The sequence below is a fragment of the Pituophis catenifer genome, unplaced genomic scaffold (genome assembly GCF_029215685.1).
Source record: "Pituophis catenifer annectens isolate HBS135680 unplaced genomic scaffold, rPitCat1.0.hap2 SCAF_5, whole genome shotgun sequence".
NCBI classification, from domain to species: Eukaryota; Metazoa; Chordata; class Lepidosauria; order Squamata; family Colubridae; genus Pituophis; species Pituophis catenifer.
Genome location: NW_027256885.1, coordinates 87,422,556 through 87,442,548, shown reverse-complemented (window position 1 = coordinate 87,442,548; position 19,993 = coordinate 87,422,556). Strand labels below are relative to the sequence as shown.

Below are 19,993 nucleotides of genomic sequence, written 5' to 3'. Positions count from 1 at the left end.
CAAAATTATCTGCTCTGTTGAACTAAGATTAGTAAAACTAGATAAGTCGTGGGTTATCCTGCTGGAATAAAGACAGCGCCAAGATATTTGGCTTTTTAAAAACCAGTTGACAGCAAAAAAAAATTAAAAGCTGAGTTCACATTTGCACTGAGCCAGGAAGTTCATTGAATGGCATCCAGCGGTTACTTTAAGTTACAACAATCTGTCCTTCTCCAGGTAGCTATGGTGGAGGTGCAACTGGAAGACTACAACTACTCTTGGGAGCTGTTGGTGGCCTTCAGTGCCTGCACGACAGTGCTGGTGGCCATCCATCTCTTCACTCTTATGGTCAGCACTTGCATCTTGTCTAATATCGAAGCTGTCAGTAACATCCACATCCTCAGTTCGGTCAACGAGTCTCCCCATGAACAAATGCACCACGATATTGAGCTGGCCTGGGGCTTCTCCACGGCCTTGGGGATCTTCCTTTTCCTCACTGAAGTGGTGTTGATCTGCTGGGTCAAGTTTATGCCTGTCGGCAACATGGAGATGAGCAGGAAGTGCTGCACTCTGGAAATGCTCCATGATGGGAACACCACAGCCTCTGCAGACAGCTCTGGCTGGAATGCTGCCATGGCCTCCACGGTGATTACGGTTCCAGTTGGAGTCGTGTTCATCAACTTTGCTTTGCATTTCTACCGCTCCTTGGTGGGACACAAAACTGATCGGCACCAGCAAGAGCTGGAAGAACTTAACCAGATCAAATATCAGTTGGATGGAAAAGCCACAGCTCTGCAAGTGGTGTGAGTTGGCAGCCTCACTTGAACTGAAACTGATGTGAACTTTTAGAGAGAAAGGCCCCATCGGTTGCATCCTGATTTTGTCTCAACAGAAAAACTTGTTAAGTAACTGCCACTGTTGGAATTTAACCCCAAAGCTGTGATGTTGATGTCACTCCAGTCTCCAACATCCAACAACATTTGTTTGCATTTCCTAGGAAACTATTTTCAAGCCCAGAACTTGTTGAAATGGGCTGCTCCTGAAAGCCAGGGAGTGAAATCTAGGGAGCCTTCCCTGGGGAACTTCCTTGTTTGGTAGATTTTTGATTGTACAGTAAAATGTTTGCAGGAGGCAGTTGTTGGGAAAAAAGGACAGCTTTGGTCTCTCCAGGGGTGAGACTGTTGCTTTGTCCTCTAAGATTTCAACTTTTTCTGCAGAACGGGAGAAGACAATCAAAAGGTCTTTGGTATTTCTGACACTTCAAAATGGGTGGGTTTGAAAAGGTTAGTGCAGTCCATTCATTTGCAGTCCAAGGCTGCTTGGCTCCACTGGGAGATGGCTTCTGTTGTGGCCTGTCAGCCGCTGGCCCCTTCAGCAGCTGAATCAGATGAGAAGGCGGCGTGGGAGTCAGGGTTAGCATCAAGGCAATCTGAGAGCTCCGAGGGGGAAGAGGGAATGGAGCTGTCAGAGATAGAGGCAGGGGCAGAGGCAGAGGCAGAGCCTGGGCTGTCCATCAGCCCTCAGATGGACAATCAACAGCTCCCAGGTCTGGAGGTGACTGATGAGGAAGAGGAGGAACAGTGCCTGACGCGTGGATGTGCAGAAGGCAGAGAAGAGAAGAGCAGTGGAAATCTATGGGCCGGTCCTTGGGACGGAAGAGCCACCGCTGCTAGCGAAGCCCCACCCTAGCTCTGGGGATAAAAGGCAGGGGGCGGAGATGAATAGGTGTGGCAGACAACTATTCATCTTCCTGCTGATCCGCCATTGATAGCCTGCACTTCTGACTCCTGTCTGGAAATTATCAGAATTCTTCTTGGAATCTGCAGCGCCTTCTGAGCATGTGTGTTTGTGTCTCTGCTGCTGGAAGAAAGCTAGCGCACCTTCCAGGACTTCCTTGGCAAGTATGGGAAGAGAGAGAGAATGTGGGTCCAGCCTGAGGGAGAGAAGGGGAGAGGAGAGACTTCTGTGGGTCCAGCCTGAGGGAGAGAAGAGGATAGGAGAGGCTTCTATGGGTCAAGCCTGAGGGAGAGAAGGGGAAAGGAGAGGCCGATCGTAACTACTCATTAATTTTCAAACTCTGTTGATTTATCAAGCCCAATCACATAGTTTTGTAGCGGAGCACGGGTATTCAGCTAGTATGAAATAAAATCATGCAGCTAAAGCAACTACAAATGTGGCTTTGAAAGCTACAGTAATAAGGGAGTAGAAAATAAAAGATGAATGGGGACTATTTCTGAGAAGAGATGGAAGCCAAAACCAGGAAGGACCATCCTATTTCTGCCTGTCAAGTCTTCTTTTTAAGGATCAGCCAGAAGCTAAACCTTATTGCCATCTAGTGGAAAAAAATAATAGTGCTTTACTACATACACTCCACATAGCAAAGCAGTTTTTAGGAAGCAAAATACCATAATATGTTGAAATCAGATGTCTGCTTTCACTGTATGAACACAGTCAGGTTTTTTTATCACACACACACAAACACACATTTTTCTGGCTCAAATGTTAAAAATATTTTTTGTTACATTTTTAACTTGATAATGTGAATGTTAATTATAATCCCAATTTATATCCCCTTTTGATAAGGACAATAGGAATGAGATGGCAGGTACTTCTTTAGGCACCACATCAAAAGAATTTCAAGGTTAGTATATTGATGCATAGTGAAAAGTGGGTTTATTATTCTAAATTTTAGAATGCTGCTGTTCACTACCATTCACAACTAAATATAGATGTCAAGCCATTTAAAGAGAAAAAAAAGTTTAAAAAATGCTTTTTAAATTTAAAAAGCTATTACATTGAAATAATTACTCCTCAAAGCTAGCAAGCAGTTTACTAACTTTACAGTTTACCTAGGTGTCAAAGCAATGATGTTAACCAGGTTTTTCTGAATGGTCAAAAGTTCTAGGGCTGTAGAATTTATTCATGTTTGCTTCACTTTTTTTGAAAGAAATAACCCAAGGCTTATTTTCTTTTCTTTATTTTTATCTTGAGGTAGAAATGAGGTAAATATAGCAAATAAGGTGAATAAAAGAAATAATCATTCCAAGTCAGGTACATAAAGTCAGATCAAATATATGAACTCTGAATAACTTTCTCTATTGAACTTTGAGAGAACCTCTCTATTCACATGAGTATACGTGCTTGTTAGAGGCAGCTGAACTCCATTATTGGTAAATATATCTTCTGATGAGGCCCAGCTGTCATCCATCAGGAAAGCTAAGAGTGGGGTTCTGGTGAATGACTGACTCGGATAAAGAAAAGAAGCTGAGCAATTAGTTCATGGATTTCCCCATAATTACTTGACCTATGACACTGTGTCAAACACACTGATTCTATACATCTTCTTAATAGAATCAAAAACTACGGAAATTCAGATATATGTGAACATCTGAACGGTTATACATGGGAGACAGAAGGTTACTTATTGTTTAAAGTATAGCCATAATTTCTGCATTTAAACATTACAGCACTTAAAGGAAAGTTGTAAACTATAAAGTGATGGGTTAGTAAAGTTGTAATAGTTTAATAATTAGTAATTGATGGAGTAGTGAAAATGTGTAGCCACAATAATTTTATTAACTAGTATGTAATGGTTTGGTAATTAGTAAAGTGTAATGTAAGTATAATGTATTTTTAATGTAACCATATATGGAAGCCGGAAGGGCTCATAGAACTCTTTGTCTTGAAAACATATATAAATCGTGAAATCATAATTCATCCTTGTTCAGATTTGCAAGAACCAAAAACTGCACTGAACCTTTGCGCAAATAAATGCATCTGTCTGACCCAGGAATGTGTTTCAGCCTTTCATTTCTACAACAATCTATCTATCTATCCATCCACCCATCCACCCACCCAAAGTAATTCTTATTAGTTTAGTAACAATAAGAAGCTCAACACAAAGGTAAAGTGCTGTTTCAATATTTCAAAAGATACCTGAATTTCTTAAAATACAGATTAGAAGATGTCCGGCCTTCAGGAAAATTTGCAAAAAAAGAATTCCATTTTTTTCTTCTAGTCAAATATACTATTATTATATTGGGAATATGAAATTCTTACAGAACAATTACAAATAATCCAGAATTTTTTAATCATATTTTTATACTACCCATGTTATCTAAGTGACTTTGGGTGGCTTACAGTAAAAAACTCAGTTCAAATGAGTTCAACTATAGGAAACTAATTTCTGCCTATCCTTTACTCAATCTCCTTATTTTCTCTTAAACTACTCTCCATTTTTTTCCTTTTATACAAAAACACTCATTTCCATTATGGCCTGTCCTCTGATTTGCTAAAAATTTAGTGGAATTTCTTCATATGTTCTAGTACAATGAACAAACTGCTTCACCATTTTAATTCACATGTCTTATAAGCCATCAACAGAATTTTGTTTGTTCATGAAAGAATTTCTTATTCATAGCCTGTTTTTCCTTCAAGAGCTCAAATACCACAAGCATAAATACTCCTATCTCCTGCTTTATCCCCACAGCAATAATCTTGTGACATAAGTCGGGCTGAGAGTGACCGGCCCAAAATCACCCAGCAAATGTCTATGGTGAGGGGCGACATGTACCTGGATCTTCCAGATCCGTGATGGCGAACCTATGGCATGCGTGCCGGAAGTGGCATGCAGAGCCATCTCTCTGGGCACACCAGCCATCGCCTATTGCTCTTCCGGGTTCCGGCATGTTATAGAAATGAAAGACTGGAAAACATTCCTGGGTCAGACAGATGCATTTTATTTGCGCAAAGGTTCAGTGCAGTGTTTGGTTCTTGCAAATCTGAACAAAGAAAAAGCTCTGACTTCATGGCTTTTATATGTTTTCAAGACAAGGAGTTCTATGAGCCCTTCCGGCTTCCATATATGGTTACATTATGAATACATTATACTTACATTACACTTTACTAATTACCAAACCATTACCTACTACTTAATACAATTATTTTGGCTACACATTTTCACTACTCCATGATTAAACCATTACAACTTTAACTAACCCATCACTTTATGTTTTACAACTGTCCTTTAAGTGCTGTAATGTTTAAATGCAGAAATTTATGGCTATACTTTAAGCAATAAGTAACTTTCTGTTTCCTATGCATGTCCTTTCAGATGTTCCCATACAGCTGTATTTCCGTAGTTTAAGAAGAAGAAGAAGATTAAGAAGATATATAGAATCAGTGTGTTTGACACAGTATCATAGGTCAAGTAATTATGAGGAAATCTATGATGTAATTGCTTAGCTTCTTCTCCTTATCAGAGTCAGTCATCCACCAGAACACCATTCTTAGCTTTCCTGATGGATGACAGCTAGGCCCTCTCAGAAGATCTATTACCAATAATGAAGTTCAGCTGCCTCTAACAAGCACGTTTCTCTCTTATAATAATGTGAATAGAGAGGGTCCTTCAGAGTTCAATAGAGAAGGTCCTTCAGAGTTCATGGATCTGATTTTATGTATCTGACTTGGTATGATTCTTATTTTACTCACATTATTTCTTATTTGCTAGAATTCCTACTTTATTCACATCATTTCCCCCCTGTGGAAGTTTTTTCATGCATAAACTTCCATTACTTCCTACATAACACTCTATGTCCTTTAATACACAAAGCTAACATATAATATCCCCCAACATATGACTAATCTAGGCAAGAGATAGGTCTGTCTTGATCTTTTACTCTCCTAATCTATGGAGGTACTCCCTCCATTCTTTCCCAGACCCCATTTCGACATATGTGTCTGTATCTCTTTCACTGCTCTGATAGATAGCTGTTTCAGCACAGGGATTGCACAAGGAATAAAAGCTAGGCCCGCCACAGCACATATCAACAAGAATAACATTTGTTTAGAGGCTTCCTGTCTGGCTTCCGGCGCCGCCAGACGGTCCTCCGTGACCGCCGCCCCGTTGCCTGTAAAAGAGCCGCCTTTACATCTGAAAGGCGGCTCGAAAAACTCAATTTCCTGATGGAAATGTGAGTCTGAGCGGGCGGGGGTGGGTAGAGCCCTCTGCGAAGTCCCCAGAGTCTTTTTTAACTCTTGGGGATGGGCAGGTTGGAGCTCCCTATTGTCCCTTGCCGCCGCTCCGGGCATCGAGTGCAATCTGCTTTTTTTGCAGAGCCAGGCGCTGGAACCGGATCAATTAACGAAACTAACAGATGGACTTATTAAAAAAGATGAGACTTGGATTTTGGACCCTAAATCGCAAGTATCCTTAATGAATTTACAAGCATTTTAAAGTGAAAGAGGAAAAAAAAAAAAAAGCTTTAAAATGGCCGCTGAGGCTTGAGAAGTAGAAGAAAGTTGAAACTAAGAGTCCTTCCATAACAGATACAAAGTAGCGGAATATATACTGTTGGCTACAATTTGAAAGAAAAAGAGCTATTTTAAGTTCCTCTCTTCTTGGAGATTTGTACTTGATCTTGTTTGGGGGGTAAAAAAGAACAGCTTGCTGGAAGGATGGCGTTACTAATGAAATCTGATAGACAAGAAAGGGGGGGGCGCTCCCCCACCCACAACTGTTTGAGCAAGCGCTGAGCCTACAGACTTTGCAGAATGGTTTTAATTTAAAAGAACTTATTCAGGAGGAAATGGCAAAATGTTATGAGACTGTGAACCAGAAATTTGAAAATTTAAGGCAGGAAATTAAAGAAATGATACAACAAAAGTATGACAATTTGCAACAAAAGATTGTAAGACTGACTAATGGTTTTTCAGAAATTGTTATAAAGCTGGATACAAATATTAAATTGTTAGAGTCCAAAATGGAGAAAATTGATGATTTGGACAATAAAATATTAAGAATTGAAAAGGACTTAATAAATATTCGAGATAATAGCTCAGAACTAAAGTCTAAAAAGGAAGATGGTCACGAGACTTATAATGCAGAAGATATAAAGCAAGGAATTGAAAGAGAGGTTGTAATGCTGCAATACAGAATTACAGAATTTGCGATCAGAATTAGAGGCTTACAGGAGAATAATAGTGATGATTTAAGAAAAACATCTGCTCAAGTTTTGGCTGGGATCTTAAAGGTTCATCCTGAGGAGGTATTCAGTAAAATTAATAAGGCTTATAGAGTGAATTCCTGGATTGCAAAACAAAGGCAACTGCCTAGAGATGTGGTGATTTACTTTACAGACAAAGAGATAAGGAATGATATTGTGCAAAAATCTTTTAATTCTACTTTACAACTGAATGGGAGAAAAATCTGGATATTTAAGGAATTACCGCCTAAGATGGTAAGAGATAGAAAGAAATTTGGTCTATTGGTGACTGAGTTAAGAAGACAAAATATTCTATTCAGGTGGGATGTCCCAGTGGGTATAATACTGAGATATCAAGGAATAAGATATCAGATAAATACTGTTGAAAAAGCGGAAGAATTTTATCATAAGGTACTTAAAAAGCAAAATCAACAAGCGACAGAAATTCAAGAAAAGCAGAAGGAGATGGAGACAATGAAGAAACAACAAGTTAATGAGGTCTCCACAGATGAGCAGCTTTTGGATTCTTCTTCAGAGGTCTCAGCTGGATTATTTAATATAAGAGAGGCGGTTCCGGATCCTATTGTAATGATTTGTCAAACCACAAACCAGCATGGAAGCCAATTAGTTGGTATACAATTTACAGAACCAGAAAGATCTCAGCCACAAAAGCAAACTCAACAGGATCAAGTTATACACCAGCAAAACCAAATAGTTGATATACAATCCACAGAAAGGAATTTAGGATGGAGATCCAACCCACAAAAAATCAAGAAAAGAAGAAGTAGGTCTCACAAACATAAAAAATTTTAAACTAAACAACAGTAATGCCAGTTACTTATGAGAGGACTGAATATATGAAAAGATAATTGGCAAAGTATTGGTTTATTTTATCCTGAGGATAGGGCAGATCTCTGCAGTGCTGAATTATTTTGGGATGTGAAAAAGGCCCTAAATTGAATGGTTGGAAACATCTTGTTTGATTTTCGGATTTCTGGATAAATATATTAAGTGTATGTCGAGTTATATGGCAAGAGATTTACTGGATTGGGGCACGCAGAAGATCTGGTTGTTACCCTATTACGATGGTTGGAATTAATAATCTGGATAAAAGACACCTCCATAAACATTATACGGAATATAATTATAAAGTCACTCGGGTGGTTGTTGGGGGCTCTTTTTGTTTCTTTCTTCCAATATGAAGATATTCGTTACTGATGGGGGCAGATGGTAATTGAAGATTCTGAAAATACTGTTGGAATAAGGATGCGATGTTACCCTAACATGGGTGATGGAATTTATCATCCAGTTGAAGGATAATACAGAAGATGTTATATGGATTACAAGCAAAAAGTTTTTTTTTTCCTTTTAGGATTTTATTTACATAAGGGAATATTCTTCTAGGGGAGTGGGCAGAAGAATAAAGATATTAAGAATAATTATGGTAATTTTGTAGGAAAGTGGGTGGAGATAGGATAGGTTATGGATTGTTTAGTTTAAAGAAAAGGGATATTATGTTTAGATGTGAATGTATGTAATGAAGGGGGGGAATGAAATGGGTAGTTGAACTGAATAAGTGTTAAATTGGGATTTATTGAATAGTATTAGAGTGGAAGTATGCCTTGAAATGTTATATCGTATGGGGGGTAGTAAAAGGGTAGATTACGAGCGGAAATTGTTAAATTGGGAGATATAATAATATCATTATGTTAAATCAGGAGTTACTAGATATTGTTATAATAGAATATCACTTTGAAATGCATATTATAGCATAGTATAAGGGGGGCATGATAATTTTATTAGAAAGAAAGGGTCAGTATATGGAGATGGAGTAAGTGGATAGCAAAGTATGATATAATCTGTTATGAATTTGGCTTTTATTATGAAGAAGTCAAAGGGGAAGGGGGGTGAGGGGGGTTAGGGAGGAGGGGGGGAAAAAAAGGGGGAAAAATTTGTATTTGAAAAACTTTTTCAATAAAAAAAAAAAAAAGAATAACATTTGTTTAATCCACCCGGATCCAGGCACCCAAGAAAACCACATGTCCGTTGTTTGTAACCTTTGACCTATCTTGGATGCCCTATCCTGCAATTCCTTGGCAATTCCTCTGACCACACCTGATTTATTCATATAGAAGCAACAATCTTCTCCCAGAAATACACACACACCTCCTCTCTCTGCGGTTAGGAGGTCTAAGGCACGTCGATTTTGTAGGACCACTGCTGCCAATGAATCTATCTGGTCTTGGACTTCTACCAGGGTTCCAGCGATTTGGTTCAGGCTTTCTTGGAACTCCTCTGATAATTGCTGAAACTCTATTACTGAGTGTGTTACCCCACCTATACCTGTTCTCACAGCAGTTCCTATTCCCATGATTACTAATAGTGGGACTAGGATTGGTACCCGTTTCTGAACATGCCCCATGAGAGGAACAGGGATGGTATGTTCTCCACTGACAACACCTATTTTAGGAAAAAGGTGTACTAGTGTGCATGTTCCAGTCCAATTTGTTGGCAAACATAAATACGCATCTTTTCCGCAGAAGAAGAAAACTCCCTTTTCCCCTACACACACGCCTATGTTCATGGAGAAAGCATGGGTCCGATGGTTCTTTTCATTAGTCCAGACCCCCAAAGTCCCTGCCACAAACCTTCCAGCCAGTGGCTGTAATGGGACTTCTAGTGAAGGGTCCCTTTGCTTATCTCTGAGGATTGGGCCTTCAAAAAGATATCGGGAGGTAGTATTCCCAGGGGGAAAGAGGATACATAAACCTGTGCTGGATCTAATGGAGAGCCAGATAGGGAAGCGAGGGGGTTGGAATAGACTGGGGCACCTTTCCTGGGATACATTCCCAGATCCCTTCCATCCTCCCCATCTTGTGACGGTGGCAGTAGGTGGTAGTGAGAAAGTGACCTTATGATGAGATGAGTGATGTGCAGAAGGAAAAAGATCTTTGGTTAGTTTTACATCCATAAGGTCTGTTCTAGGACCAAAGTACACTTCTGATGGACATTGTTCTTCTGTCAGGGATCCTACAGGCCTACCAGGTTTCTGATATCTCTTTACACACAGATAAGGTGTTCCTATGAGTTCCACACCAGTGGCTATTGGGCCAGCAATGGGGAGGCGGCTTTTTCCCAGCCGTTGGAATGCCTTAGAAAAATCTCCTTGTATCGGAGATACTGGTGCTTTGTTTCTACTATCTTTTTCAAGGACTATTGTAGCCTTTGTCCTAGCCCAGAGTTGTGGCTTGACAGGAACGGCATGATAAGATGAGGGGCTGGCAGATAAACACAACCAGCATTTTTGACCTAGGGTAGGATCATACTGATTAACAAGGTTTTGACCCAATTCCAGTATCCTTGATATGTAGTCTCCTCTTCTTAGTTGTTGCAGGGGCCCGTTCTCCTTTTCTATTCCCCCCTGTACAGGGATTGTTAAACTCTTGATCTCAGGTCTAGGAGTTGGTTTAGGTCTAAGGCTCCCTCCCCACCTTCTGATACCACATTGTTGGCGGGAGTGGACTTGACCCAAAGTGTCCCCATTCAGTGTCCTGATGTTGTTAGTTCCCCTGGGATTCTTGACATCTTTAATTCCTTCTACAGGGACAAGGGGAATTTCTTGAACACCCACACAACATGGGAAACTACTGTTCAAGCTAGCATCACTCACTAGACCCTTGGCTAATAGTACCCACAGCCCTAAATAAATCAGTGACCTTATTCCCACACCCACAAGGCCTTAAGAGCACAAGACCCAAAGTTTACAAACTCACCAGGTCAGAAAGAGATTTAGAAGTATACGTAACTTGGGAGAGGTCAATATCAATCGTATCCCTAGGTTTCCCACAGAACTGGTCCTTATATATATAAAACAATACCCCCAGAAGTGCTAAACCAGTGGTTGCCCAGAGTCCCCACACCCAATCTTCCTCAACCATGAGTGTTTTTTTAATAATTGCTTACTGGATACTATCACTGTTAATGGGTTTTACATTACAATTTACAATCTTGGAATGTTGTCTTCCTCTGTTCCAAGCTTCGGCCGTGCGCTGGGAACCAGCTTTCGGGGTGGTTCAGCAAGGCTGACGATCACCACCGTGCGTTGAGAGTCCATTGCCGGTAGGACTCAGCAGGGTATATTCTTCTTAAACTTCAGCACCAATGGCCTGTCAGTTTTTGTCACCTGGTATGTGACTGGATCACTCTGGTCTGCGGGCTTCAGTCTCGTCCAGTGGATCCAGGATCTTCCTTCTAAGGTCTTAACTGCAAGAGGTGAACACATCACAACAGTATATGGCCCTTTCCATCTAGGTTTTAAAGGCTCATTTTTCCAATGTTTTATCCATACTCTATCACCTGGTTTGTAGTTGTGACCTGCAGTCGTAATAGGGGGAGGTCTACATTCCTGCATATAATGCCTCAGTTTGTTGACATGATTGTTGTGCTGTTGTAACTGTAAAAGTAATTTTCTTGCTTCTACCCCCACTTTTTGAACTAAATCTGGCCAGCCTTGAAAGTGGTGCTTGAACAAGGCAGGGGGTCTCCCATACAGAAGTTCGAAAGGAGACAGCTGGTATTTGGTTTGTGGGGCTGTTCTAAAAATGTACAAGGCCATGGAGAAAACTTGAAGCCATGGCAAGTGGGTTTCTAAGCACAGTTTTGTAATGATTGCTTTCAATGAGCGATTAGCGCATTCAATCTTCTTTCCCGATTGTGGCCGAAACACACAGTGATACCTCCATTTCAGCCCTGCAGCTTCAGCCAGGTGGCGATTTACACGTTGCACAAATTCTGGGCCATTGTCAGAGCTGATGGTAGATGGACATCCAAATCTAGGGATTATTTCCTTTAAAAGAAAGCATGCTACTTGTATAGCTAACTTATTTTGAGTGGGGAAGGCCTCAATCCATCCAGAGTAAGTGTCAATGAAAATGAGCAAAGCTTTATAACCATTGCATTTGGGCATATCAGTAAAGTCCACAACTAAATAGTCCATGGGTAAGTAGGAGATTGGCTGCTGTCCTGGTGGTAAACGCGGTCCTTGCTTAGCATTTACTTGTGCACACGTAGGACATTGGGAAGTTGCTTTGGCAACCAGACTCTGCAAGTTAGGTATGTAGAATGTTGCTTGCAACTGTTGGGCCAACGCAGTTTTGCCACTATGTGAGGTTTGGTGTGCCTCTGATACTAAAGGCCAGGCGAGTGAAACTGGTACCACTAGGCGATTGTCTGGAAGGGTATACCATCCCTTCACCAGATTGGCTTTCAAATCTCCTTCGGCTTTTTCCTTCTCTACCTGAGTATAGGTGGGATAAGATCTTTCAATGTAGGATTCGATTTCTTGTGCCATATAGAGATAATAATCATTCTTATCCAGGGGCAGGTGTGCTGCCAATTTGGCCTCTCTATCAGCAAATCGATTGCCTTGTGCAACGAGTGTGTCCGTCTTCTGATGACCCAGACTGTCACATGTAAATGCCTTATTCTCTAATATGTAAATAGTATATGAACGGGATATCAGGGGTTAATTTATTCTTCACTTCTTAATGTATTCATATTTCACCACTCCCATACCTAGCTCCACCCATTGTATATATAAGGAGCTGCACACACTCTCTTCTTTGCTTCTATCTGTGAATATTCAGTGAATATAGAATGCCTTATGTAAATAAAAGAAAATATATTTGAACTCTTAACTCTTATATAATTTATTGAGTCTGATCCTGAAAATATTGCAACAAGCTGGTAGCAGAGGATGGTTGAATTGACTCAATAAAAACTTAAATATGTCTAAGAGAGATAGGCCCAACACCAGGGCATACAGCAAAGAAATGGAAACGGATCAAGAAATAATAGATGAGTCCACAAATGCGATTTCGAGAGAATCCGAAGAATACACAACTGAAGACGAAGAAATAATAGATGAAGATGATGACCGAGAGGAAATTAAAATAGAAAACAACGAACTCAGGTCAGAAATATTAAAACTGTTAAAGAGCCAGAAAAATGATGAAAGCCTCATCGCGAACCTCCAAGACATGTTGAAAAACAGCGGAGCAGCGAGAGAGAAGCACATCGATACCGAAAAGTCAAAAGACTCCAAAATAGTAAGTGATACGACTACAGAAAAGAACGCTATAAAGAAGAAAAACGGTGATCCCGCGCAAAATTTTGAATGGCAGCCATCTTGGTTTCAACAGACCTCCAGAGTGAGCGAAGCAGAGCCAATAAAAAAACTTGATTCAAAACTTCTGGCGCGAAAGGCACTACTAGATAATGAAAACGAAAAAGAAAAATCAAACACCTCAGAAGAATCAGAATCAGAAAGTGAAGGTGATTCAACAGATACTCAAATAAAGTCAGCAATGAAGACGCTTTTTGCTGCATTTGGACCAAAACTAAAAATTACCAAAAAGTCAACCAGAAAACGAACGAGCAAGCCAACGTCTCAAAATCTACCCGCTCCCATCCTGACGACGAGAGCACCGACGCCTGAACCAAGAGAGCCCTGCAAATACCGTCCCACACCGCAGACCGATGCAAGCACCAACGCTCTCAAGAGAAGAAAAAGAACAAACGCCATCGTCAGAACCCCTAAGATCGAGCCGGAGACCGATTCATCTGAGGAGGAGCTGAACGAGCGAGCCGCAACGACGAGAACCTCTCACGACGACTCCAGGAACAAAATGAGCAACGCGCATGCGCGAGACTACGCAGACGGCCCGGGAAGACATGAGTTGCCGAAAGGACCCTGCAGACTCGTCGCGAGCATTCCCACGCCGTTTTGTAATTTCCACCATTTACAAGACCACGGACTACCTCCGGTTGTAAGTAATGGACCTAATAATGTCGGAAACTTGCCCAGTGACTTCCCAAAGCTGAGAATAGATGGCATTAATTTACAAGAATGGTATCAGCAGCTCCAGGTTGTCTTTATGAAAGAAAACTTACTGTTTTTCATCACTAATCCCCCAAAAAGACCTTGGACTTTAAAGTTAGACTGCTTACACCATAGAGCATTTTTCTTATTAATTTCTAGTGTATCTCCTGCCATGTATCACAGCATTAAGCAAAATCTGACTGTCTCAGAAATTATTCAATGCATGTTCAATTTGTTTCACAGTGATAGTGTAGCTACCACCACAAGAATGTCTAAAGATTTCTTTTCTTCTAGGATAAAACCAGGGGTTTCCATAAGTGAACATTTAATATCTTTAAACAAAATAAGAGCTGAACTGCATTTAAGGGGGGAGGTGATTTCAGACCAAACAATGAAAAGTGTTATCATCAACTCACTTGACCCATCATGGAACAATTATATGTCACATTTAGACACAATCAATCTAGGATACTTATCCATAGAAAGCCTATCCAATAAGTTAATAGCTGAAGACAATTCAAGGAAGAGTCGCTCTAACAATCACATAGAACACAAATCATATAGAAAAGTAGCTTTCCAAGAAAGATATAATGAAACATTCAGATGCCACAATTGTGGATCCAGGGAACACAATAGAAGAGATTGTCCCAAAATTACAAAAGAAAGACATAGGTCAGAACACAGAAACAAATACACCTATAGACAGTCTTCCATTGATAGACATAGATATAGAAGCCCACCAAATTACAAAGAGTATAGAGGGGGCAGAGATAATTCAAAGGACAGAAAATCTGGTTCACTAAAGGGACTAAACAAGCAAGACAACACTAACATACAGCAAACTGAGGATAATAATTGGCTTATTGATTCTGGAGCAACCAATCATACCACTAATAATAAAAATATATTATCTTCATTTATAGAAGATAAATTTGTAATAAAGGTAGCTAACCAAGAAAAGGTCCAAGTATTAGGTAGAGGGAATGTGACCTTACCTGGTCTAGGAAAAATAGAGGGGGTATTACTGATACCTGAGATACCTCATAACATATTAAGTGCCATAAAACTAAGCAGAGATTCTGATATTAATATTGTGTTTTCAAAAGGAAAAGCAACTTTGGAGAAAAATAAAACAGATATAGGTACAGTAATGATTAAAGGAGGCCTACCTTATTTAATAACTAAGGAGAAATGGTTACACAACATTGATTCAAATATGGAAGATTGTATTGAACCAGATAATGGAAACATTAGCAACAGTGACAATGATGAATGTAAAATAGCTCATGATAACAAGGATGCACATAATGAGAAAAAACCAAAAATAGGTAAGCCAATTCATGATGAGTGTGCTCATGTCTTACATAGGAAGTTAGGACATGCCAGTTTTCCTGTAGTACAGAAAATGACTGAACACGCAGAAGGTGTTAAAATAAAAAATTGTGAAAACTATTTGGAATGCTCAGTATGTAAATCTACAAAACTAAAAACTAGTCCCAGGCCTAGAAAATCAACAAGGTCAACTAACAAAATTTTTGATTTAGTACACATGGACCTGGTTGGTCCACTAACTCCATCAATCATTTATAAAAAACGTTACTTCTTAACTATTGTGGATGACTATAGTCGCTATGGATTTGTTTACACATTAAAACACAAAGATGAAACCTTTCAAAAATTTAAAGAGTTTTACAAACGCGTAGAAACACAACACAATATCAAAATAAAACAAATAATGACAGATAGGGGATGTGAATTCATGTCTAAGGAATTCTCCCAATGGCTGAAGGACAAAGGAATGTTACATTACACATCTAGTCCATTTTCCGCGTTCCAGAACGGAATTGCAGAGAGGAAGAACTCAACATTACAAACCATGATTAGATGCACATTGGAAGATGCTGGCTTAAGCAAACAATTCTGGTCAGAAGCCCTACAATATTCCAATTACACACAAAATAGAACCTGGTCCAGCATTATAAATAAGACACCATATGAAGTGATGTATAATAGGAAACCAAAAATAGCGCACATGCACATATTTGGAGTCACCGCAGACGTACACATACCTAAACAATTAAGAAGAAAGGGAGAAAATAAGTCTAGAAGACTTAGATTTATGGGATATGAGACAGGTACAAAAGGATACAGATTCATTGATAATAATAACAAATTTGTAGTTTCCAGAACAGCTGTGTTTCATGAACAGGCCAACTGGTCTAAAATACATCTTAATGAAATATTCCCAAGCAACAACACAGATACAAAATCCCAAGAGAAAAGAACTGTAGAAAAGCAAAATGACAACAAACATAGAAACAAAACTAAGACATGGACAAACAGTCAACTCAAAATAAAGACAGATACATTAACAAAAAAGGAAGCAAGATATTTGCATGACAATAATAGTAAACCTGAGAAAACAATTAGAAACACTAGAAACCAAATGCCAAACAAATACAAAGATTATATAATGCATATGGATGGAGAATCTACGACACCTAACACATATGAGGAAGTGTTAAAACTTCCTCCTAAAGAAAAAGAAAAGTGGGAATTAGCAATGGCAAAAGAGATGGAAAGTTTACAAGGATTAAATGTATTTACACCTGCAATTGCACCAAAAGACAAAACAATTATTGGCACTAGGTGGATATATAAAATTAAAAATTTAGAGGGAAGTAATACTCTATACAAAGCTAGATTAGTTGCACAAGGTTATGCACAGAAATATCCAGAGGACTATACTGACACATACTCCCCCACAGTAAGAACTGAAAGTGTCAAAATGGCTCTAGTTGTAGCATCAGCACTCAATCTCGATGTATTCCAGTATGACATACAGACTGCATATTTACACGCAAAATTAGATAAGGAAATATATGTAAGAGCACCTCACAGTCAATACACAAATAAGAATGAGATTTGGTTATTAAACAAAAGTCTATATGGGTTAAAACAATCTGGTAAACGATGGTATGATTGTTTAGTGAAAGTACTTAAAACTATGGAATTCAATGCTACTACTGCTGATAATTGTTTCTTTGTTAAAAAGGGTAATGATTACATAGAATTTGTATTGATCTATGTGGATGACATTTTATATATAGGTAAACATAAAGAAAGAAGAGAAACATTTGTAACAAAGTTAAATGAACATTTCTCATTGAAATCCTTAGGTAAAGTAAATAAGTACCTTGGTGTTCAAATTAGTAAAACTAGAAGGGGATTCAAGCTTTCTCAGAAAGATAAGATCATAGAACTTTTGAACAAATGTAATCTAAAAGATGCAAAACCCTGTGACACTCCAATGCAAACTGATTTCCTAAGAAATGCTGATGAATCATCCCCTGAATTCAAAGATAACACGTTCTATAGATCAATCATAGGTTCACTTCTTTACATTTCTAATTGGACAAGACCTGATATCGCTTTACCCCTCAATTTATTATCCAGACATGTCAGCAAACCAACAATGTATCATTGGGAAGCTGTTAAAAGAATATTAAGATATTTAAAAAATACTTTAGATTTTTGCCTAATGTTAGAACCTAATAATATCAAGGAACCGAAACTCACATGTTACGCAGATGCAGATTGGGCTGGAGACACTTCATGCAGAAAAAGTACATCTGGTTACTTATTTCTCCTAAACGGTTGTCCAGTTTACTGGTACACTGGCAAACAAGATTTAGTGGCCACTTCAACGACAGAAGCGGAATATGTTTGTTTATCTAAAGCAGCAAATAACCTTGTATGGTTTAATGATCTAATTTCTGATGTTTGGAAAAAACCTGCTCTACCTTTTGTCATGCATGAAGACAATAAAGCAGCCATTGAAATATCTAGATCTGACGCCATTGGACAGAGATCTAGACATATAGACATAAAATTTAAACATGTGAGACAATTATCTCAAGATGGATTTATTAAAGCAGTGCATTGTGAGACATCAGAACAATTAGCTGACATATTGACAAAGCCTTTGCCATCTAAACAACATAAATACTTGACTTCCAAGTTATATGTATTATATTGTTCTGAATCTGAATGTAATAAATGTAGCATATCGAATCGGCATTTAGAGGGGGATTTGTCACATGTAAATGCCTTATTCTCTAATATGTAAATAGTATATGAACGGGATATCAGGGGTTAATTTATTCTTCACTTCTTAATGTATTCATATTTCACCACTCCCATACCTAGCTCCACCCATTGTATATATAAGGAGCTGCACACACTCTCTTCTTTGCTTCTATCTGTGAATATTCAGTGAATATAGAATGCCTTATGTAAATAAAAGAAAATATATTTGAACTCTTAACTCTTATATAATTTATTGAGTCTGATCCTGAAAATATTGCAACACAGACAATGGATGACAGCTAAGGATTTGGGAAGTTGTGCAGCAGAAATCAACCTTTTAATTAAAGGGGCATGTTGGATTAATTTGCCTGTAGAGTCAGTGAAGCCCCTTTCCTTTTAAATAGCCGCATGTGCTTGAATAGTCAAAAAGGCATATTTACTGTCCATGTACACATTAATAGTCTTGTCTGTGGCTAATTCTAATGCTCGGATGAGTCCCCACAACTCAGCTGCTTGGGCACTGGTACCTACTGGAAGAGGGGCACTTTCAATAACTGCATGTTGGCTAACTATAGCATATCCTGCATAACGAGCTCCTTTTTCCATAAAGCTTGAGCCATCAGTGAACCAGGTAAGCTGGGCATTTGGAAGAGGGGTGTCAGTCAAGTCTGGTCTACAGGAATACTGATGATCTAACACATGTAGGCAGTCATGCAGCGGGAGGGATGCATCAGGTACAGGCATGAGAGTAGCTGGATTAATAGTGGCACATTGGTGAAGACTTATCTGGGGGTTTTCTAACAGCAGAGCCTGATATTTATGCAATCTCTGGTTACTTATCCACAAGTGTCCTTTGTTTTCTAGGATAGTTTGCAACGCATGGGATGTGTAGACTGCTACTTCTGAGGTAAAAGTCAGTTTGTTTGTGTCTCTCATAAGTTCTGCCACAGCGGCCAAAATTTTAAGACAGTGTGGCCAGCCTGGAGCCGGGCTGTCCAACTGTTTGGACAAGTAAGCCACCGGTTGTTGCCATGATCCTTGCTGTTGAGTTAATACCCCTAGTGCCACATTTTGACGGACATCTACATAAAGACGGAAGGGTTTGGAAAGGTCTGGCAACCCTAACGCTGGAGAGGATGTAAGTGCTTCCTTTAAATGACCTAATGAATTTGCTTGTTCCTTGCTCCATTCAAAAGGGTCTGTTTCTGCTCCCTGGGTTGATGCATACAGAGGTTTGGCAAGTAAGGCAAAATTGGGAATCCATAAGCGGCAAAAGCCCATGACTCCCAAAATGCCTCGCAGTTCTTTTTGATTTTTCGGTGGGGGCAGTTGCAAAATTGCCTGTTTCCTAGGTAAGCCTAAATTTCTCTGACCTTGAGACAGAGTGTATCCCAAATATGTAACGTCTTTCTTTACTAATTGAGCCTTTTTCCTTGAAGCTCTGTATCCACAGTCTCTCAGTAATTCAAGGAGGGTTTGGGTATTTTTGAAACAGTTATCCTGAGTGGTTCCTGTTACTAATACATCATCTACATATTGGAGGAGACAGTCCCCTTCCTGAACAGGATGGAAGTACTACAAGTCCAGAGCCAAGGCGTGCCCAAAAAGGGAAGGAGAATTCTTAAAGCCTTGGAGTAATCTTGTCCAGGTATACTGACAATGTCTATGCAGTTTAGAGTCTTTCCACTCAAAGGCAAACAAGTCTTGGCTATCAGGGTGTAAGGGTATAGTGAAGAAAGCATCTTTCAGGTCTATGACAGAGAACCATGCGGCTGAATGAGGGATGGTCCCCAACAAAATGTCTCCTTTGATAAGGGGGCCACTTGTTTATTAATTACTGATCGACTGGCTCCGGTATCGATCATCATGTGGACTTGACGTCCTCCCACCCATAAATCCATCATGGGCTCCGGGGGTGGGTCCGTGGGGCCCTGGCCTCTTCAGTCATCCCATTCCATTTCGGCTAGGCCGATTACTTCCTCCTTCTGGTACTGCTGGCTGAGTTGTCGTCTGTCTGTACCTCTTCTTCCTCTAAAAACTCCTCTCGGGGTCCCTCTAAAAC

The 19,993-nt window shown here is 39.6% G+C and overlaps 1 protein-coding gene across 1 annotated transcript; it reads left to right on the top strand.

The window, feature by feature from the left end:
* Positions 1-222: 222 nt before the first annotated feature.
* Positions 223-799, top strand: LOC139317441 (protein orai-2-like). The gene has a single exon (XM_070944503.1). It carries the CDS (start codon positions 223-225, stop codon positions 784-786), a length of 564 nt encoding a protein of 187 aa, XP_070800604.1. The 3' UTR covers positions 787-799.
* The last annotated feature ends 19,194 nt before the right edge of the window (positions 800-19,993 follow it).